Source organism: Parasteatoda tepidariorum, chromosome 9 (genome assembly GCF_982258835.1).
Source record: "Parasteatoda tepidariorum strain Cologne lab strain chromosome 9, Ptep-v5.0, whole genome shotgun sequence".
Classification (NCBI taxonomy): domain Eukaryota; kingdom Metazoa; phylum Arthropoda; class Arachnida; order Araneae; family Theridiidae; genus Parasteatoda; species Parasteatoda tepidariorum.
The window spans coordinates 16,516,353-16,539,346 of record NC_141763.1 but is presented as its reverse complement, the minus strand read 5'-3'; the positions used below and the strand labels follow the sequence as shown (position 1 = coordinate 16,539,346).

Here is a 22,994-nt window from a genome sequence, read left to right as displayed (position 1 = left end):
GTAAATAAACTTACGATTCTTTTCAAAAACAGAGAAGAAATTAACTTTGTGGATTTTAGCATTTTCAAACTGAAACTCTGTAAAATAGAATAAATTGTTAAGAGTTAAGACTTCATTTGAAAATACAATAGCTTTAATGTAACTTTTACATAAACATATATACAATATTTTTTCTGTATTGGGCATGTGCAAAATCTCGCAGAACACGATAACTTTTACTAACTTTAAATAATTGTAAATGAAAATTCGATCATCTATAATAGTAAAATGATGAGTTTGTGTGTCTCTCACATAACTCCAGAACCATTATCCAAATAGAAATTTCAATAAGAATTTAGATTAAAATGTGAGGTGTTATGATGGATACATAAATGAGAGTCGACGTGATTAATAAATTCTTTTTAAAAGAGTATTCCTGTTGCACGATAAAATAGTAATTATATTACAACGTAAATCATTTCCCTATTTAAAAATGAAAGAAGTACGGTAGGATATGGCTAAAAAATATACCTATACTTTACACATTGAAATATAGTTTAATTTAATAATTTCTCAGCATTTATCTTTTAAAGTATTGTAAGATTCTTGTACACTTCCAAAATATTAGACTTTGTTACTTGGAATTATACTCATAGGGAAAATTAGCTTACAGCTTTGTGTAAAAACATATTACGCACGCGTGTGCTTTACTTTCTTAAGAAATGACACTGCGTTCCAAAACTGATGCAAGGAAAATAAACTTGAAATTATTTACCGTCATGAAATCTTGTTACAAAATTTTGTTAAGACAATCGAAAACCTTGACACTTTTATTAAAGAAGTTATATGTCATAATAAACTGTTTATTTTCTTATCTGATTAAGTTGAAATAAAAATTAGAACAGTAGACAATCGAAGTTTGCAGATTATCGTACGATTTGGCATCATCTTCAAAAACTATCACTTTTCCTGTAGTTTCGGGTTCGAAAAATAATCATTTCAGGTAAAAGACGACAAAAACATGGCTTGGACGAGTGCCGGTGGTGTTGGACCAATTGGTCAATTAGCCGAATTCTTTGGCTCATCAGAGCCAGCGCTTAGATTATTAATCACTATATTACTCGGTATGTAGTTTTTTAGTTTCGTATGCTTTATTATTATTGTGTTTTCATGATAGTTTCATCTTTATCACCCGGAAGCAACTAAACACCTCTAAAATACTTAACAATCTTGATCACTATTACCTAAATTAACTTTAGTTTTTAATTATTTATTTATTGCTTGTTATTGATTTATTAAAATTTAGCAACATACATTCATCAGGGGATGAGTAAGAGCAGAAAGAAACCATTTTAATTTGAGTGTGGACTTTGTATGGTGCACTTGTATTAATATCTATTGTTTATTATAGGGTATCCCTTAGCATTGCTGCATCGATATTTGTTATTTGGAAAAACTCCTGCTGTTCAACATCTGTATTTTATATTTTGTGGCCTTGCATTAGGATTTTTCAATTATGGTAAATAGAAATATAATTGATCTCATTCAACCTAATATATATAGTAATGCATATAATAATCTCTTTTCAACTATAGATAATGCATTAATCTTTTTGATAAATATAATGTTAATGATTTAGATCAGGAATTTGATCGCATATTTTAATTTATCATTAATTTTCATCATTAGAGTAAAAAAAAAAAAATGAGGCAAATGTAATGTCAAAGATAATTTGTCTTACTTTTAAAAAGGCTTCGATTAAAAAGAAGTGAAATCTTTTTGAAATAATTTTTCAATCAAGCTTGTGTAATATTTCACTTGTAATAAAAAAGAAAACTTAATCATATTAGGCTATACAATGCAATATGTACATATAGATGGCAAGTAATTTGTTTCCACTACTATGATTTTATTTATCTTTGTTATCAAAATGTTATTGTTTAGCAGGTTTTTTTTTTTCAATATACGTGGTAAAGTATTATATTTTAGATTTTAATTGTGATTGAATGTTACTAATGCTAAGAATTTAATGATCTATTTTTTGTATTATTTTATTTATTCTATTTTTTGTATTATTTTATTAAAGTTTCAGCTAAATTCTTTGAATGCAATGTAGCTAATATATTGAGTGTATACTCTATTAATCTCTTAAGGCAGAATCACATTAGTATGAAATGATTAACAGTTATTAACATTTTCATAGATTTGTTACAAATTTACTAATATTTTTAAAAAAAAGTTTTAAATTAGCCATTTAAGGATATTGAAATTTTAATGGTATCTATTTCATTCAAATAGATGTAGATAATTAATTCAATTAAAGAAAATAAAAATTATACTCTATCATATTTCTTTGTTATAGTTTAGTCTTGTCTTTTAATAGTAGTAAAATTTATTTGTTTCAAATTAGGCTGCTATTTAATACAAGGTTGTACAGTCACAGTTTTTGTTTGTTATTTTCTTTACCAGAAAGATTTAAATTCATTATAACTGGTTATTTTTTAAATTCTTTTCAAACATAGAATAAATACTGAGGAATAGTGTGAAAATAAAATAATTTAATAAAATAACTTAATAAATAAAATAATTGTTATATTTAAACATGCTATAATCTAGAAAATATTTTTAAAGATATTATAATCTATGGAAATATAAAGTTATATCATATATTTCAATTCTCTAATTAAAAATTTTTTTTTTAATTCTAGGAAAACAATTTTGAATTTAAAATGCATGTTGGATTATAAATAACATTGTTTATATATAAATGAATAAACTATTAAAGGCTGTAGCAGTGATTTTATTTTAAACCATGTTCTGAATTCAATACAAGGGGATCATTGTAGCTTAAATTTGGAACAAGTAACAGATCCTTCACAAATTATTTTGTTGTAAAAACAGACCCTTTTCGAATTATATTGTTTTAAAAATTGAGCCTTCCCAAAATACTTGTTAATAGTTTTTAAAACTACAACTCCTTGAAAACATGTTTTTTTATTTTACCCCACAATAAAACAAAAACAGAGTTTTATTTTCATGTATTAAAAAAACTGGACAATGTAAGAAAGAAATGGATTCTAAAGTAATTTAGATTCAGTAAAGTATATATTGATTTCTTTCTAATAAAAAAAGAGGATATTTTTCATAAAGTTTGAACAAATCTTTAGTTTTTATATATATTTTTTTTACGAAATTACAAAAACAAAACCCTGTTTTTAAAAATTAGTAAAATAATTTGTAGTTTTTTACAACATCATAAAAACATAAATGATTAAATATATTTATTAAGGACTGAATAATAACAGAAAATGCTTGTAAAAATCATTATTAGTATCTTTGCTTTTCGGATATTTTTGTCTCATGATAACTAAATGTAATGGCGAACATTAATTCTTTTGACTAAAATTGATAAAAAATAAGCTAAGAAATAGTATGATTTAAAAAAGAATAAATCGTTTGTCAATCAAGAGCATTGAATATGATGTCGTGCAGGAAACTGATTTTAATGATGTGATAGAAGACCTTGCCTCACAAAAAGCGTAAAATGTATTACTATCTTCTACTTTCTATACAAATAGCATAGCTGCCAACTCTACTGGATTTTCCAGTAGACTATTGGATTTTGGTAGTTTCTCTTGGTCTACTGGTTTATTTAAAATTCCCCTGATTTTTGTACATTTTAGAAAATACCCTAAAATTGAGTAATTTTTCCTAAAAAAATCCGTATTGAAATAGAATTTTTGTACCGATTATTGCGTGCTTGCTTGAATAATTAAATAAGTATTACTGATACATAATGAAGTGAACCTCATTTATAGAAATCAGTTCAAAACTCCTTTTGTTCTAAAATGTTTATTTTTATTCAGAGGTCTCTTTTTAAATGAATTAAAAAAATCTTTTAACTGCGTTTGATGAATTAAGTGCCTATTAATATTCGAAATTATGAGTAAACATACATGAAATTTTAAGTATGTTTAATGTCAAACATAACTGGAAAATATTGAAGTTTTCCTATTTTGAGGGCTATAAAAATCCCTAAAATTCCCTATGTGTAAAGTATTTAGTACATTATGCAACAATTTTCATGAAATTTATATTATTTTGTAAAATCTACTGGATTTTTTCCTATCCATGTTGGCAGCTATGAAATAGTGTATTAAAGCTTTAATAATAAGGTATTATTCTTTTTTCATTCTTGAAATAAAATAATTTTTAAGAATTATTCAAAAAAATGTTTTTTTTTTTTGAAATTACTCATAAAGGACCCCCAAATAAAGACAGGTCCAGGGCCTCTAAAAACATACTATGTTTTAATGAAAAAAAATGGGTGTTGCACTGAAATTTGTTTATCAGAATTTCGCATCTCATCTATTTTTTAAAAATAATCACATTTTAAACTTGTAATCGTGAGAATCAATGCAAGATTATCAAAAAAATAGATTAGGTTTCCTGAATTAATTGTTCAAGTTCTATAACTTTTCCATAAATAATTTTGATAATAAGTGCCTACTTAAATTTTCAGGGTTTGACATCTTACATTCTGTCATTTGCGTATTTACTACTTACATTCTTTTGGTCGCAATCGGAGGAACTATGTTATCAGTCATTATGTCATTCTTATTCCTTATGGTAAGTTTAATCATTAGTGATTTACATAAATATAATCATAAAACATCAGAATATATGCAGATTCATTTAGGACCAATCTTAAAATTTTTATCTTAACACTTTTTTAAGAAAAATTTTAGTGCATATAAATTTTTATGAAAAGTGTGCAATTTTATCTAAAATATGTTTTTAATACAAAATTTTAAAAAATATGTTAAATATTCAGCAAAAATACTAAAAACGACAAAAGATTGTAGATGTTATTTTATACTGATATCGTTATAAGTTATACTATTTTTGAAAATATATTTAATATCTTATTATTTTTGATCTTGTTTATTGTTATAAATTTTTTGACTACATTTGTTTACTAATTAAGTTAATTTTTTTGGAATGAAAAAATCTTTTTTTAGGGTCCTTTGAAAATAAAAGATTTTTGTTTTATTTTTTGGATAATTAGAAATTATCATCATTGTAATTTAGATTTCTTTTGCCATTAATGTGTGTAACTGAAGCATTGAATCAAAAAATTTTAAAAAGATTTTTTTTTAACATTCATTGCTGTGTTTATTTATTTTGATTTCTGCTATAACTAAAACTATATGTTAGCTTTTGTTTACAAAATATTTTGTAATTGTTACCAAAATCAGTCATTTTTGTTAATAATGCGTATTAATGAATCATTTATTAGTAATGATTCATTAAATGAAAGTTAAACAGTGGAACCAAATAAACATTAAAAAAATAAATATAAAAATGAAGTTACTTTCTCTTTGTGTTTTTTCCACATTTTATACCAATTTAATTTCTAAAGTTAATTTTACTCTATCCAATATGATTAATTTTGTTTCAATAGATTATTATTATGTAAATATATTGTTAATTTATTTAAATTATAATTGTAGTTGGCTTGATATTATGACCTTTGTCCAAATAAAAAGTGTGATAGCATGAGCTTCACTCTAATGTTATGTGTGATCAATTAAAATTGCAAGATTGTATTAGATATTAATTAAGGAATTTCATCTCTTTCTTGATTTTATCTTCATGAGTTTAGATTGATGATTAATGGAAATATTCTTTAGTTGCCTGATTCTAATTATTGAAAGGAAAGCCCTAATGACGGCCATAAGTGTGATATTCAGCATATTTTATTTTCTAAAATGGGTTCTTTTAATTTACATTCAAAATGGGTCATAGTGTATACCCTTTATTTTTATATTCTATTGTCAAGATATCTACTGCTTATTTGTTTTCTTGTATCTATTGCTTTTACTGATTTGTATTAATATAGCATGGCATTTCAATAACATTAACACTTTTAACTTTTTCTCAGGGTTATCTAATATTTGGCTATTATATTACGGGCACAGATGATTATGACATTAAATGGAGCATGCCGCAATGTGTTTTAACACTGCGATTAATTGGTATAGTATCTTCATTTAGTACTTTTATTTGTTACAATGAAATATTATTTCAATAATAATTATACTTTTATTTTAAAGGTCTTGTTTTGGATGTCTTCGATGGGCAGAAACCACACGTATGAATTATATACTTTATTTCATTTCTTTCTTTTTTTTTCTTTCTTTTTTTTTTTTTTTGCATTGCTTGTACAACCTGCAAATGCTTTGAAAATGATCATGTGTCTCTAAAGACATTAAGCTCTGCGCATTAATTGTGTAACCAGATAAGTAAAGTGATTTTTTTATGTTGCAGATTTACTTTACATACCTGCTTGATGACAATGTACTGTGTGTCACTTTCTATCTTTCCAGGCCTAGAAAAGTGACCACTTAAAAAAAAAAAAACTAGCATGCACATAATCAAACAGAAGCTCTTAAAAAAATTTAGAAATCAGGACCTATTTAGTTGTACTTACCATTAGTACATAATTTAATAGCTTTGTTGATTGAGGATAAAATAAAAAATGACATGAAAATTCATTTAATCTTTTAGTGACCACTTTACTTGTCCTATTGTTCAACATATAATTTTTTTTCTATCATTTTAACAATGAAACAAGTAAAATGTAATTAGGTAATTGAAATAAGTTATATTTAAACAATTTTCTTAATTTATATTTATTTACCTGTTTTTCTTTTATTTTATTGCTATACATTTTAATTATTCCATTTTATTTTATTTTTTTCATATTTTTTAAATTTGTTTATAAATTTTATTGTCTCATTTTACAAATTATTTGAAAAATAGAGAATAAATAAACATTTAGTATAAATTATTTACATGATCATTTAAATAAAATGTGCCATTGTTGTTGTGGCTTATCCTCCAAATGTCTGACGAATTCAGACAAGGTCCATCAGACTGTTGACCCTAAGCAAATCGAGTACCAAAAGGGGGATGAGTGTGTCCTCTCTGGAAAATCCCAAACAGTTCAGGATGTGTTCGTGAGAAGACTGCTCAGTTTGACGTTTGGAGCAGACCTGGAAGATTCTCCTTCCTTTGAAAAATGAGACTTTTTTTGTGACCACTTGCTAATCAAAAATGTGCCATAATAATATTAGTTACCCCCTTTTTTTTAACAAAAACTATTGATTCATAAAAATGCATGCAATATATAAATTACAACATACATATAAATATTCAACACATGTATTTACAAGTTTAACTACCAAGTTGCTTTTTCTAATTCTGAGATCCATAGTAAATTAAATGAATGTGACAATTATAATTGACCAGTTTTTAATAACTAAATCAGCTTTATATGTTTAATATATTTGTGTTTGAAAGGGTTAAAAATCCGATTCTGGCAATTTAGTAACAAATGAAATAAGGCATAATATTTTGTTAATATTTTTATTTTGGAGAAATTATTAAATAAGCTTCTTTGCTGAACTCTAGTAATAATTCATAAGTTTTTCATGGCTAAATGGGTTTCGTAAATTTAAAATTTTTGTGCCTAAAAGGATTAAAAATTCTTTTCTGGCTATTCAGTAACAAATGAAGCTAGAAATACAAAATTTTAATATTTTATTTAGGATAAATTATCTAATGATCAAAAGAAAACTGCTCTAAAGAGTTGCCCATCTATTCTGGAAGTTGCTGGGCATACATATTTTTTTGGAGGCTTTATGGTTGGACCCCAGGTAATTTAAGATATTGCAATATTCTTTTAATTAGGTACATTTTTATAATTTTTTTCTGATTTTTTAAATACTTTTGTTTTTTTAGTTTCCCATGAAGCGCTATATTGATTTCATTGAAGGAAATTTTCCCGGAAAAGCCCTGGCCAAAAAGCCATCTTGGTAAAATCTCTGTTTTTTCTCTTATTTCTGTTTTAATTTAATGATATAAACTAGTTCCAGTTGATTACTTTTGCTTTTCAGTAATTTGTTATTCAGTTTGAAAAGAAATTAAATAACTTATTGGATGGACACCAAATAAGTTCTTACGCAATATTTGTATTACAGCAAATATAAAAGATTTGGTGACTTTTATGGTTCTTATCTTAATTTCTCATTTGGTGACTTTTAAATATAAAACTCATGATCTTCTCCAAAAATCATTATGCATTTGAAGCTTTAAAAAATAAAATAACAAACAAAAATGTACAAAATATTACTTGCCTAGGAAAAAAAGTGAGAGCATTCTCCCATAGCATGCTCGGAATCAGTTTGTCTTCGCTGATGAAACTTTTTGTTCTATTGTAACACAACCTTCAAAACTGTATATGTGGTTAGTATGGATTTAAGACATACCACACAAAATACATTTCCTGTAATTAGAGAACTCTGTAAAGAAAGTCTGTGATTCTGCTTATGTGCTGGACACAAATATGCCAAAAATGGTAGAGAGGTTGCGAAAATAAGTTATGATGTGTTTTCTGTGACACATAATTCTCCAGCACAAAAAAAAGAATAAAAATGTGCCCCTACAGGTTTATGCAAGTAAAATTTTAGCTAAACTTCATGTAGAAAAACATTCTTCTTTTTTTTTCTTTTTTTTTTTTTTTTTTGTTAATAACTAAGGAGAAAATTTGAGTAATTCTGAGTATCAAATTTCTTCACTGCTGTTTCTGGTGTTAGATCAGTCCTAATTAAAAGCGTAGTTTGTTCAAATATAATTGTTCTTTTTTAAAAAATTCGTTGTTTTTTTCTGTCAATAGATGAATAATTATGAATGATTGGAATTAGTAGGAGAATTTAATGAATATCCTGTATCTTTTCAAACAACTAGATGCTATGTAAATATTTCTTTCTTTTTTTCCCTAGTGAACTTGTATATATAGTAATATTTTGGAGTGTTTCTTAGGGTGAAAAAATTAGTGTATTTTTTCTTAAAAACATGAATTATTTTATTTTTATTGTTTTAATATGATTTCTGTATATAGTAAAATTCATGGTACTTTAAATAATTATGAATGTATATTGTAGATATTTGCACTTATATGATCTGTCAGTTTGCTAAAAAAAAAAAAGAATGACATATGGTTTTAATGTAAAAAAAAAAAAAAAAAAAAACAGAACTTAGTTGTTGATTTTATTATTTTTATTTGTTTAAAAAATTGTGCTTTTTCTGTTGTAATAATTGTATTTATTATTATTTTTTAGTATGGGTGCTGCAGTAAAACGTCTTGGTTTAGGTATTTTAGTGTTAAGTCTGTTTCAAGTAGGAAATATGTTTGTCCCAGAAAAAGTTTTGCTATCTGATGAATTCATGGTATGTTTTATCTGGTTACTTCTTGCAAATACAGTTTTCCAATTTTTTTAGCGAAAATTCTTTGTTGTTTGTTTCTATGTGTATAATCAGTCTTTATTTATTTTTATTTTTTTTGAAAACTTAGCTAATTTTTTTAGAATCATTTTTATCATTTCATTGAATAAACTAGTGCTATTACTTCATTTTGTACTGTAGTTAAGTCTGTCGAAAAAATCTGTGACTGACTATATTGAATGTAATTACTGCTCCTTTAATTTTCATCTAAGAAATCTCAAGCAAGTAAAAAAAATATTATTTGTATAAAACGTAATAGCTTACTTTTAAATAAAGAAATGAAGGAATTTTTCATTTATTTGGCAAAAGCTATTGAGTTTTAATTATTGTCTCTACCTGAAATGCACTGAAAGGAAACTATAATGATCATTTTCCTTTCATGTCCTTGTCAAATTACAGTTGATACAAAACAAGTTAATGTTTTTTAACGTATGGTCTGTTGGGACTTTTTTATTTGTCCATTTCAGATGGAATTCCATTTTTTTTACAGTGTCCATGGCAGTAAGATGGACTGCCATGGAGAAAATATTTTGTATCAATATTATTTTTCTGTAGGAGGAAATTACTTGGCAGGCTATTTTGACTAATTTTCTAGTTATAAAGTAATTAGCTAATAAGTCGATGTTTTAAAGAATATGTTTTTTTAATTACCAATTTTTAATCGTGCATTTTTTACTTTTTTCTGTAAGTTCCTTTAAATTTTAACATCCTAGTTAAAAACAAGACTTAATTTACTGCTAATAAGTTGGCCTACTTTATATTCAATAATTTTTTTCTTCTTTTTTTTTTTTTGGTATTGTACTTAGTTAAATCAAAATCTGTTGCTTTTTTAAAAGTAGAACAGTAAGACTTTTTTATAAAGAATGTTTGATTTTCATGGGACACTATTTTTTCAATGTTTAGAAATTAATTTGTATAAAAAATATTCATGACATTTGTAAAAAAAATTATTCATAAAATTATTCATAAATATTAAAAAAATAATAATAATAAATAAGCCTAGTCAATTGAATGTGAGAAATGTGGAAAGATATAATGCTTGTCTTTTTTTACGGTAATGAAAAAAAATTGAAAATCCTTAAAAGACATTGAAAAAAATAAAAAGGCTTAAAAAAATACAAAACCATTTAACACAAAGTTAACAATGGCTTTGAGCCACTCTCTTGTAAAATTACATTTGGAATATACTAATTCACCTTACTAATTTACAATTCCAGTACAATTTGCTCTGAATCTCTTACATCTAATGTTTTAATTAATCATTTTAAATTGAATATAATGTTTATCTTTTTTCTATATATTTAAAGTCATTTCAATTATAATTTTTAGTGTGCATAGTATTTTTCTGATTATTCATTAATTCGAGGGATGTAATAATTGCACTTAGACAAATTCGTCAGTAAATCTATAAAATGGCATCCGTATCATTAAAAAAGTCATTTGTATGTGTTTTATAGTGGTAAAATATTTTTCATTTATATTTTTGCTTTTTATTTAAAAAACAATTTGTTAATGCAAAAAACAATGGAGGGATATTTGCTGGTTAGGCATCATAGATGGACAAAGTGTCAAAGCGCAGTGACTCACACCAATGAAATATTGTATGGCTAAATCTTGAAGAGACAAAATATCACTTAAATTTCGTAAGACCTTCTTAACAACATACTAGTATTATTTATAAACTCTATTCATGGTTGCATTTGATGGAGAAAAATTTTATCTGCGAAATTTCTCTAGGAATTCACTGTGTATGATATATATGTATATCTTAATTGGCTTCTTAATTTATGCTCAAATGTTTAATAAAATGGTTTGCAGTGATAAAGTTATATTTTTGTTTTCAGAATTACGCTTTATGGAAAAAATTGTTTATCATTGGGATTTGGGGTAAAGTTACCCTTTACAAGTATATTTCATGTTGGTTGATATCAGTAAGTATTATATAATTTATTCATTCTATTGTTTACTTTAAAGTTTCTCTGGTTCTATACTATAGTCCTATTAAAAGACGTTACTTCTTTGATGCATCTGCTTATAAGAGTCCCATTATGTTGTACTTGAAATATGCTACTAAATTTATTCTCCTTCAAATCATTTGACAACTTTTAGCTGATGTGCTAAATCCCATGACTCATTTAAAGGTATTTAAATGCTGCATTTTGTATTAAGTACAGTGTTTGAAATGAATTAGGTATCATCTTGTATCTAATCATATTTCAACTTACTGAAATACAATCTTATTCGCTCAATCGGACTCACTTTAAATATGTTTCAACTAATTAGTACTATTTATGAATTAAGTACCCAAATTAGACATAAAAACGTACTTTCTCTGATGAACAGTTAACTTTCACTTGGAAAAGTTACAACAATAAAAAGTGTTGCTATTTTTTACATAGCATTTGTATTCAATTAATTAATTGCAGACTTTGAAGAAACAATCAAGATTTCTTCCAGAAGCATAAAACATAAACATCCCTTAAAAACACTGCCTTTTTATTCATATTGCATTTTTAAAAAAAAATTAAAAACTAAAATCAGAGGCGCGACAGCCCGTAGAGGGCATAGGCCTACTGTGCCCATCTCAGTTTTCTTGACCTTGGGCTCTAGGATGCAGGAGCAGATGTTCCGGTCAGGTGGTCAGTCGAACGCGGAACCCCCAGTGTTTAGTTCTCAAGCATGCTTGGTACTCATTTATCGACCCACTGAAGGGATGAAAGGCTGAGTTTAAAAAGATTAACTAACTCTTTAAATAATAATTGCACCCAGATAAAATTATTTGTGTTAATAGGTTTAATTTTGATTACTATTATAAATATTTACTATGTTGGGATCATTTCTCAACTGATTAAATATTTGCAAGTATTTCTTTTTTTTTTTTTTCGGGGGAGGATATTAATGAATTTTTTCCTTTTTTTTTTTTTTCCTTTATCCTCTACGTGCCTTGGGCACTTAAGGCCTCTAGCATATCCCTCCAACACCTCCTGTCTTTAGCAATAGATCTTGCTTCCTCCCAGCCAGATATTCCACATTCTTTTAATTCGCCCAAAAACATGCGCTGGATGGTAAGTCTGGGTCTTCCTCTTGTTCTCTTACCATCAGGGGCCCATGTAAGCGCAACAGATGAAATTTTTTCTTTGGGCATTCTAAGGATATGTCCGAGCCAGCTCCATCTTCGTTTTTTAATTTCATCTTCGATTGTTTTTATTTTAGCTTTCTTTAATAGATTTTGATTTGATACTTTGTAAGGCCATGAATTTTTTAAGTGATTTTAAATTTCTAAATTGTTTAATCAAAAAGCTTTTTTTTCCCTTCTAAATGCACTTTAAATGTTAATTTTCTCATAATTTTCAGTTTAAATAGAAAGAAGCTTTCAAGCTGTTTATGAATTAATCTTTTTTTTTTTAGTTTACTTTTTTTTGAAAAAAATTTGTGCGCAGATATTGTCTTTTAGCATGCCTTTAATTATTTTTATAAACTACAAATTTTTCTCTTATTTTTATAATGAGTGAGAATCACTTTCAAACAGGTACATAAAATAGAGTTATTACATAATATGACACATTTTGATAAATTTTTACAGGGTGAAGTGAGTGCCCTTTAAAACTCAAAGTGTCCTTTTATGAGAGGAAGTGCCCTGTCGTATTTTATTCTTAAGGAGAACTCTGCTTGTACTATATAATTTCTACTGCATTTCAGGAGGGAAGCTGTATATTGACAGGAATGACATATAATGGAATGGACAACAATGGGAATGAATTGTGGGATGGATGTGCCAATGTTAAGCTATGGGACTTTTCTAAAACTACAACTTTTGAAGGAATAATTAAGGCTTTTAACATCAACACCAACTTATGGGTTGGACAGTTAGTATTTTTCTCTCTATATCAATGTATCATTCTTCTTTTTTTTGCTCTTAAAAGTCCTCTTTTCAATAATTAAAATATTTCAAAAATAGTCATATCTAATGTTTGTGATATTTATGTCAGCATTTTCATATTTTATGACATTCATTTACAGCTTTGTACTCCTTTAGTTATTTGATATTTAAAACAACCAAGATCTTATGCGCAAGGTTACTGTTGCCTTTTTCTGCATTTCTCAATGCTGACTAGTAAAAGTGAAATAAACTATAATATAAGTGATTATATAAAAGAATAACGCTTTCATAAATTTAGAAAAGAAAACAAAAATAAATATCATTTATAACTTAAAATCTGTATTTTTTTAAAAAACTGTGCAATGTTTTGAAAATGTTCCAAATACTTTGAAATTTTCACAAACTTTTAGATTTTGTGATACCCCCTTTTTTTAAGAAGCTAGTAGCGCATTTTCTTTTTGAAGGTGGTTATTATAAATTAATGTTAATAAAATTAATATTAACTATTATTGAAAAATATTATTGAGTTGTTATAAACAGTTAAAATAAATTAATATTGACTGAAATGAAATGCTACAAATAAGTCACCTTTATCTACAGGTAGAAATTGAATTGGGAAATGTTTAAAATCACTCTGAAATATATTTTAAAACATTTTTTTTTAAGTTTCATAATTTTTTATATAAAAAATATTTAAAGTTTAATATTAATATATATTTATAAATGATGATGATGTAATTCTCATTACTTGCATATAAAATCTAAACGTAAATTATAAGTGATTGAATATAGTTCATTTGTTTATAATACTACTTTTTTTTTAAAATTATGTTTTTAACTAATTTTAATTGAATAGCTGGTTTCAATGTTTCCAAACTTTTAAGCTTTGCACCTCACGCATTTTGATCCTAATGAAATTTTTAACCTAATTATGAACCTAACTAAAAACAAGCAATTCACTTTCTTTCCGAAAGTGATCATTAACTGTTATTAAAGAATTAGTACTTTATTCACATGAAAAAATTAATAATAAATTAATTTTAATTAACAAAAGAAATGAAGTATTTGTTAGTATGTCTTTTTCTTTTTTGCCCGAGAAAGCTGGGTTAAAGGACTTAAAATAACTCTATAATCTTTGAAAATTTTGTATTTTATAACTTTTATGTTTTATGCCATTCTTTTTAATTTTTCATACTTTATTTACTTGTATTATTAATATTTATTTATATTAATTTGTATGAACTGATATTTATTTGTATGAAAAAATTTATGTTAATTAAAATAAGTACTTACAAAAGGTAATGATATAACATTCATTACTTACTAATAATATAAGAATTGACACAGGTAATTAATACAGGGCTAAAGCATTAATCAATATCTAGTTATTTCTCTAATTGAGTAGTTTCTTGGCAATTACAAACATGGTCAAATTTTCAGATATGTGTTTAAACGGATGAAGTTCCTTGGAAACCGCTATCTATCTCAAGCTGCCGCTCTATCATTTCTTGCAGTTTGGCACGGTTTACATTCCGGATATTATGTGTGTTTCTTCAATGAGTTCATTGTGATGTATTTTGAGAAAGATGTAAGTCATAATATTCTCTCTTTATTTATATTTTGTTTGTTTTTTGTCAATTTTTAATGTTTGTATTTTTAATAGAATCTCATTCACTGGAAGTAATTAAGACTGAACCTACTTCAGAGAATTAAAATCTTCAGATTAATTTTTCTGTTTATCCATTTTAATTAGTGAACTCTGATCACTGAGGGAATATGCGGCATGACATACTTCAACTTAAAGGGACTCGATCTTTTTCAACATTATTTTGCTTTTTAACAAAAGGAAGTAAATGCACAATAAGTAAAATAACACTTACACTTTTTACTCTAAGATTCCAGTTCATTTTTATTGTGTAGATGCAAAAGAATTTTACAATCACCATCAAAATCTGGCTGATAAACATGAAGCTAAATGATATAACAGTGACTTTTTCAGAATATTGTTAACAATTGAATCCCAATCATAGAATAAATAATGACAGTACAGCATGGATACTGACGATAGCAATAACATAACAATAAAAAATATGATTATAGAAGTACAAGCATTAGTAGAATATAAGTAGATGCATGAAAATTTTACTGGCATGTCTCACAATCATTATCAAAATCAGTCAGATAAACGACATAACAGTGACTTTTTCAGACAATTGTTAACAATTGAATCCCAATCATAGAATAAATAATGATAATACAACATGGATACTGACAATAGCATCATCATAACAATCAGACAAATATCATGAATATAGAAGTACAAGCATAGTAGAATATAAGCAAAAGAAGAGATCATCCATAATAGCTTACATGGCTGGGATCTTTATTTTTACTAATTTATTTACACATGAGTAATTAATGCTGACACTATTGATAGTTGACTTAAAATAATGCTGCTGGCAATTCGCTTATAATATTAAGTGATTGAGCCTCATGCTGAGCCCCATAGCATGATGTCGTAAAGTAAAATATAAAAAAATAAGTAAAAGAGAAAATCTGATGCAAGCAGAGTTAAATTTTATAAATAACATCGGTGCACTAGTACATAGCTGCCAGATTTTCCAGTTCCTTCTTCAGAAAATTTTATTTTTAGCAAAATATAAACTTTGATATTTCATTCTTGTTTTAGTTTATGCGATTTAAAATAAGTTTGATAGATATTTGATAATTCTAATAGGTATTTCATTCAGATTTAAGATGCTGGTAATATTAATCATAATAATAAATCTGTTTAGAAATCAATGCTTCTGCTATTTCGCTACCAACAACAGCAAAAAACATTCCTTAAAAATGTTGACAACTGTGTTGGTGCATTTTAATGCGGTTGATCCGAAAATTGCTATTAATTCAGTCAGTGAAATGCTTCTGCATAGCAGTAATAGGTGTCATGATATTCAAATTAAGTGGGGGGAAAAGTGATCATATTCCTTTAATGGAAACTAAATAACTTTCTTCACCAAATTTATTTGTTAATCACATACTATGGTCATCATTATTTGTAAGCTATGTCATACAAAGAAAAGAAAAATATTTTTTTTAAGAAGTCATAAGTTAATTTTCTTTAATAATTTGATATTATTTGGCTTAGGTTATAATTTGGAAATTTATGATAAATCTAGAAAATTATAAAAAGATGTTTGTAGAATAATAATGTGACACATTTTTATTTTACATCAAATATTAAGAAATACTAAAAGTTACATTAATCTTATGAATACTTTAAATACTTAAATAATATGATTTGGTATACAATCAAAACAAAAGATTACATAATTGAATGTAATCTTTTGTTTTGATTTTTCTATTTCTTGTGGAATTATAAAAATTTTGCTAGAAATGGCAACAGTGAATTTATTTTCAAGAAAAATGTTACAATTTTCGCAAAAAGTACGTTTTTAATATTTTTTTAAAAAATATATGAGGTTATATAAATTTACATAATCTTTTATTTCTAAGAATTTCTTGAATTTATGAACGAGACTATATTTTCCATTTGTTCTTTTATCGTTATTGAATCAGTGATTGCTTTAACTAAGATTTTGAATATATTTATATTATTGGAAATTTATTAGAGTAAATTGTGTGACAGCTATTTCCCATGGAATTCTAGCAAATTTAACTTAGAAATAGCTACAGTGAATTTATTTTCCAATAAATAAGTATTTTAGTTAAACTGTTTTTTTTTTCTTTTTACATTATATAAGGGTTATGTCTTCTGTAATATGTCTACAAGTAATTTCTTAAAAAAGACATTTTCTAATAGTGCTGCGACTTGATTATTCCAGGTGGAATCACTACTGATTAAGCGATTGCCCAAACTGAAGGAGTTACTGACTCAAAGTGCCTTGAGGATCCCAGTGAACATTATTCTGAAAATATATGTTGACATATTTATGGGATATTGCCTTGTTAGTTTTGTCCTCTTGTCCTGGGATCGATACATGCAGGTGAGTACAGACATAACATAATAAATATATTTATTGTTCTCTTTTAAAATTACCTCTTATAACTCACATAACGCTCAAAAGTCTTTTTTACCCTAAAAGTATTAACTAAGACATAATATACATAAAATATTTTGTTGTGAATAATTAGGTTTTTGTTAACTTTATGTTATACTTTGAATTACAAATAAATTTTTAGGATATGTTTGAAACTAAATGATGAAGTGCATAAACTTTTTATTTTATAGCAAATCAGTGAATGTAAATAATTAGGGCATTACAGGAACATTTGTTCAAATTTAGGCATAGTATAATGGAATAGGGCAATTGATGCTTATTTCTTGAAAGTTTTTTTTTCTGTAATTCTTCAAATAATGTTTTGAAGCCATTTAAATTACTATGACATAATATACATAAAATTTTGTAGTGAATAATTATGTTTTTCTTGACTTTATGTTAAACTTAGAATTATAAATAATTTTTTAGGTTATATTTGAAAAGAAATGATGAAGTGTATAAACTTTTTATTTTATAGCAAGTTAGTGAATGTAAATAATTACGGCATTACAGGAACATTAGTTCAAATTTAGGCATAGTATAATAGAATGGGGCAATTGTTGCTTATTTCTTGAAAGTTTTCTTTTGGTATAATACTGTAATTTCTATTCAGTATTATTCAGTACTATTTCTAAACAGTATATGAAGAAATACTGTTTTGAAGCAATTTAATTTAATTACAAAATAAAATACCTAAAAATTAGCACGGCACTCTTAATAATTAAAAAATATTCTAGAATAATGAAGGCACTATGTAATTTTTATGTTATGTTATTGTAATACTTATTTCATATCTTACTAAGGCCTAAAAAATATGACTCCTTCCTCTAAAATGAAAAAATACAGTTCTAAAACTGAAAACATGTATGTTTTAGAATATCATTGGTGCTATGCGACATATATTTATAAGTTAATAGTTGAAATCTTAAGTGTATTTCACTTTATAGAAAATATTTAAAGGCATATCCAATTCAAACCTTTTCGTAGTCTCTAAAAAAATCCAAATCCAAAAAAAGAATGTTTCTTTTACTTGAATTGGTGAAAACTATTCAGAAATTGAAAACAATGTCTACAGAAAATCTCAGCACCCATTTCTCCATATACTCTTTTCTATATATATTTTATTCAACATTCATCACTTGTTTGTCTTTTTATGTTGCAGGTGTATGGGTCTGTTTACTTTATTGGCCATGCTATTTATTTGGGTTGGCCACTTCTATCACCCATTGTCAGATTATTCATTCCAAAGACCAAAAATGACAAAGACAAGTCACAGTAATAAACCTTTAAAATTCTAGATTCTAGACATAGAATTGAAGGGAAATGAAAGTTTAAGCCGACCATTGTCTAAGCACTTCTCACTCATGAATTTTCACTTTTTGTTGTCATTTAATGTTTTCTTATTGTTTTATCAATAGCTTATTCTGTTCATGACATATTTTGTTACTAAGGAAAGGCGTACCTGTGATATTATGGGATTATTGATGTTAGCGGTTATATTATTTGATATTGATTAATAAGTAGGTGCCATGTATATTTAGGACTGTAAAACTTCTATTTTGAATTCTGTTTAAAAGTTATTGATTGTACATTATGCACTGATGCATTTTCTGTTAGATAGCTGTAATACTTCCTGTTATTTATCTGTTATAAATAGCTTAAAGGTGTTTTATTAAATGCATAAGAATGTACCATTGAAAAAAGCAATAATATATTTTTGTTATTTTGATTAGTGATTTAAATATATAATGTAATAAAAATAATTTTATTTTTGTTTAACTTTCCTTATTTATTTTTGTAAAAGTCTTTTTATTCTCCAATTTCAGTTTAATGAAATAAAATATTATTCCTAATTATAAGATAAGTCAAGGATTAGAGTCTTATTATTATTGTTGTGTTAAACTTGAGTAATTTCACTGCTTTTTCTTTCGTAATATAAATGGGAATTAGATTATAAAAAGGAAACAATAATTGAATTAAATAAATATTCAAATTTATGCAAATTAAATTTTAATATAAAAAATATCAATAAGAATTAATGGTGGTTTGATTTTTGACATAAAATTCTTGATGTTTTAGTTAGGGTTTAAAACTGCAGTTGTTGAAAAAAAGTTAGACGCCAAAAATTATTTAAATGGGTGTGTTGATGGGTGTAAGATAATAAAATGTAAGATATTTAAATGGGTGTAAAGATAATAAAACATGTGGTTAAAGAAAGTTTTTTCATCCTAGTTTTGGGGAGGAAAGTATTCGAACAACAAAGTAAGAACAACTTAAACTTGCAAAACCGGTTTTAATGTTTCTTTCTTTAATGGGTTTAAGATTGTATTAGGACTTCATTGCTTGGGTGTCGTGTGTAAGATACTTTATAGTTCAATTACATTACAGATTTTTTTTCTCCAGACAAAGCTGATATAATTTTAGTGTATCACTCACATGTTAGAAATTGATATGAGTGCCAAGGATATAGTGTAAGATTTAGTGCCAATTGTGTGAGAGAGCAATTTATTTTAATGTAATGTGTAAGAATGACAAATGTTATTATGATAACTAAATTCTAGGTGTTAAAATTGGGAATATTTTTTTTTTAAAATTTCCCATATCATTTGATGATATTTGAAGAATATGTTAACTTTAAAAAAAATTAAAAATCATTTAATTTATTGAAAATAGTATCTTTCACTTAACATTATTAAAGGGAATGTTAAAGTACATCAGCAGGTAAACTCCTGCTGCATATTTAATTCTTATTAGGATTAAGTATTTCCTAACATGTTTTAGCATAAAACAGATAACTGCTAATAACACAAATTTTAAGTCAACAAAAAATATTAGAAATGATTTAATTGATATTTGTGAAGAATTATTTCTACTTAAAAATATCAAAATATTTTCTTTATTAGAAAAATAGCTGTTTTTATGTTTTATCTTTATTAAAAAAATAATAAACATCCCTCAGGAATAAAGTTGTGCACATTCTCAATTTTAAATCTCTTCTCATTTTCAACTTTTCTCATCTCATATTGTACTTTAATACATCAAAGTGCAAAAAAAAATTTTTGTTTAAAAATAATAGCATTGCTACTATTATATTTGGAGGTGATGTTGTTTAATAGAATTTTATCTACATTTAAACCAAATATTTATTGTTAGTTTTATTGATAATTTTCTGTTTCATTTTCCATTTTGAGCTATTTTTTAAGACAAGTAATTTATTTAAACATTAAATCTTTCCAATTTTTTTTTTATTTCATTTAGGTACATTTATTTAGTTATGAAATTTTTGGTCATACTAATGAAAAAATTTGAATAGTTTATAGGTAGTTTTCTTATCTAAATAACATTTAAAAAAATTAGTTTTGCCTTGCAGAGAAAAATGCAGCTCGAAATGAGACTTTCTTTGTATGTAACCATCAGAGAGTTTAATAAAATAATTTCTAAAGTGATATTTAGAACTTATTACATTTAAATGCATTAAAAAAAGTTTGGTTTTGGGTCTTTATGTTGAATAACCATACTGTTTAGAAAATTTCACTTTAGTATACTTTGGATAAGATATGATAGCATGTCCTCCAAGTGTTGAGCTGGAGTGTGTGCTGAGACTAATCGAACTAATTAGGTAGTTAAAGTATTGAACTGACTAATTAGTCGGTGAAAGAAGTTGTGTTTCTGCAAACCTGTAATTATCTAGTTTTGTTACAAATGAAGCAAAATGATGATAGAAATGCAGGAAATATGTTTTATTATATACGGTGTGAAAAATTGTGATTTTTAAATGGTTTAGAGAGCAAAAGGAAGGTGACATGGACGACTGTATTTCAAATTATGCTGGAAGAATTAATTTCTGACTGTAAAATAGATAATAAAAATGTATTGAAGATTTTACTTTATAGTTTATTTTCTGCAATTGTGACAATTTTCGCAAACTTTCTCACCTTCACTTTATGGCACCTTCTTTCTAAGCTCATAGTTCATTGAAATCTTTAATTCTAATGTAATTTAAATTGATGTTCTTGGTCATTATTATTTTGAATTAAAAAGGGAAATCGATTTTGTTGTTAAAATTATATTTTTGAATGGTAGTGCTAGTAATGATGTCTAATATGACAAGGCAAATAAATGTCGTGACTGAAAAACACTGTGTCATGCACACTCAATGTGCATGACTGATTAGGTAGCATGAGTGGGCATGACTGATTAACACTGTTAATATCATTTATATGCAGAAAATGATGATTTCTGTATGATAGTACTGATAATTATGTCTGTCAAGTCAAATGACGGATTATTCATTTTACAGTTTTGTTGTTTTTTGTCACAGGGTTGCTACTCCACTGGGAAAATACAGGGAACTTTTAAACTCACCTAAAATGACAGGGAATTTTGTTTCTTATTTTTGTCTTTTAAAAAATGGTGACCACTCAAAGCGTAATCTTCGGGATATTATCCATGATATTTCAGTTATACTAAACTATTTCATTTACTACAGCATTATTTAAGTATGTTGTGCTGTTCCTTTTTTCCTCTTAAGTTTTTCCCTCAAAATTAGTTTAGTTAACCCAATATAGCTGACACAAGAGCACAGTAATTGTTTTCTCTTAATATATTGTGTATAATATGTACAGGGATAGCACATGGAATTTTTTTTTCCAGATTTGAGTGGCAATCCTGTTATAACAAAATATTTTATAAGTGTTATTTGATTCTGTGTGAGATGTTGCTTAGAGAATTGTTTGTCCTTATGTTCAAGTATGGTGCACGGCAGGAAAAAAAACTTAAAATTTGTTTTTTATGTATTGCTGTATTTGATTTCAATGCTCAGAAACTATTTGTTATGTGTTTGCGTACTTAATATATTTACAGATTAATATATAATATATTTATTTCATTTTGAAATATTATTTCAGGAATGTGAGTGAGTGCTAGACCCAGGTTTGATCTCAATAGGTTGTGCATAGTTTGTCTTTAGGTGTGCAAATTTTGTAAAGTGCACATTTCGATCTTTAGGAAAATATTTTATGAATTTTAAAGAAAAAAAAAGTTATAGAAAATATATACTAAACATAGATTTAATCACGATTCCCTCCTGAATCCGATTCCTCTGGTACTTTTTCAGATGAATTGAATGATTCACTTTTATAGAAATGTTAGTCATTTTTGACTTCTGCTACTCCTAGATAATCACAAATTGTTGCATATTTTTGATTATTTTTATAAATAGTTCCAATATTGTATACAATCTTACATGTACTATTTCTCTTTTAAATTCTGTTACAGTTGTCTTAGTAGTATTAAAATTAGCATGTGCAATAATTTAGATGATGTAAGTTAATGTCACCTCTGTTGATGAAGACAGCGTTAATACTAATATTAGTAGCTTGGACATATGGGGGTTTAGGGGTTGAGATATGGGGGTTCGAACCATTATATTTCATTGAGATGTATTCTGATTTGTTTCTACCTTAGAGCTTTTCTCTTTATATAAAAATTGTTATTATTGACAGTCTAAATACACTGTGACAAGTATATAGGGTGCCCAGTAATATTTACTTTCACCCTTGTAACTTTCGAACTTCTGTAACTAATGTTATGAAACTAGTGTTTAGGTATATCAAAGTGGTGCTTCCACCTGATGGAAAATTTGCAAAAGTAAAATTCCTGTCTCAAAAAAAAAAGGAAGAAGACGAGCATTAATGCTAAAAAAGGGAAAAAAGATTGAAACCTAC

The 22,994-nt window shown here is 26.2% G+C and overlaps 2 protein-coding genes across 4 annotated transcripts in view; one reads left to right on the top strand and one right to left on the bottom strand.

The window, feature by feature from the left end:
- Nucleotides 1-889, bottom strand: part of mRpL4 (mitochondrial ribosomal protein L4) — a 28,654-nt gene extending 27,765 nt beyond the window's left edge. The window contains exons 1-2 of one of the 3 annotated variants that reach the window (XM_016051364.4): nt 755-889; nt 15-77 (exon numbers count right to left, since the gene is read on the bottom strand). In XM_016051364.4, coding sequence (XP_015906850.2) covers nt 15-77; nt 755-760 — 69 coding nt within the window. In that variant the 5' untranslated portion in view covers nt 761-889. Of the gene's footprint in view, nt 1-14; nt 78-223; nt 632-754 lie in introns of those variants that run through there. The other 2 variants (XM_071187179.2, XM_071187180.2) reach the window with 2 other exon arrangements.
- A 73-nt stretch (nt 890-962) lies between these two features.
- On the top strand, nt 963-22,311 carry nes (lysophosphatidylcholine acyltransferase 3 protein nessy). Its single transcript, XM_043053378.3, has 13 exons — nt 963-1,103; nt 1,391-1,498; nt 4,502-4,608; nt 5,924-6,017; nt 6,096-6,133; nt 7,593-7,700; nt 7,786-7,859; nt 9,165-9,273; nt 11,172-11,258; nt 13,027-13,193; nt 14,648-14,795; nt 17,053-17,214; nt 18,431-22,311. The coding sequence occupies exons 1-13, from the start codon at nt 1,001-1,003 to the stop codon at nt 18,545-18,547; spliced, it is 1,422 nt and encodes a 473-aa protein (XP_042909312.2). The 5' UTR covers nt 963-1,000; the 3' UTR covers nt 18,548-22,311.
- The last annotated feature ends 683 nt before the right edge of the window (nt 22,312-22,994 follow it).

Coding starts and splice junctions, on each gene's coding strand:
- nes (XM_043053378.3), top strand. CDS start 1,001: ATGGCTTGGACGAGTGCCGGTGGTGTTGGACCAATTGGTCAATTAGCC. Junction 1,499..4,501: donor ATTAGGATTTTTCAATTATG/GTAAATAGAAAT, acceptor TTAAATTTTCAG/GGTTTGACATCTTACATTCT. Junction 6,134..7,592: donor TCGATGGGCAGAAACCACAC/GTATGAATTATA, acceptor TATTTTATTTAG/GATAAATTATCTAATGATCA.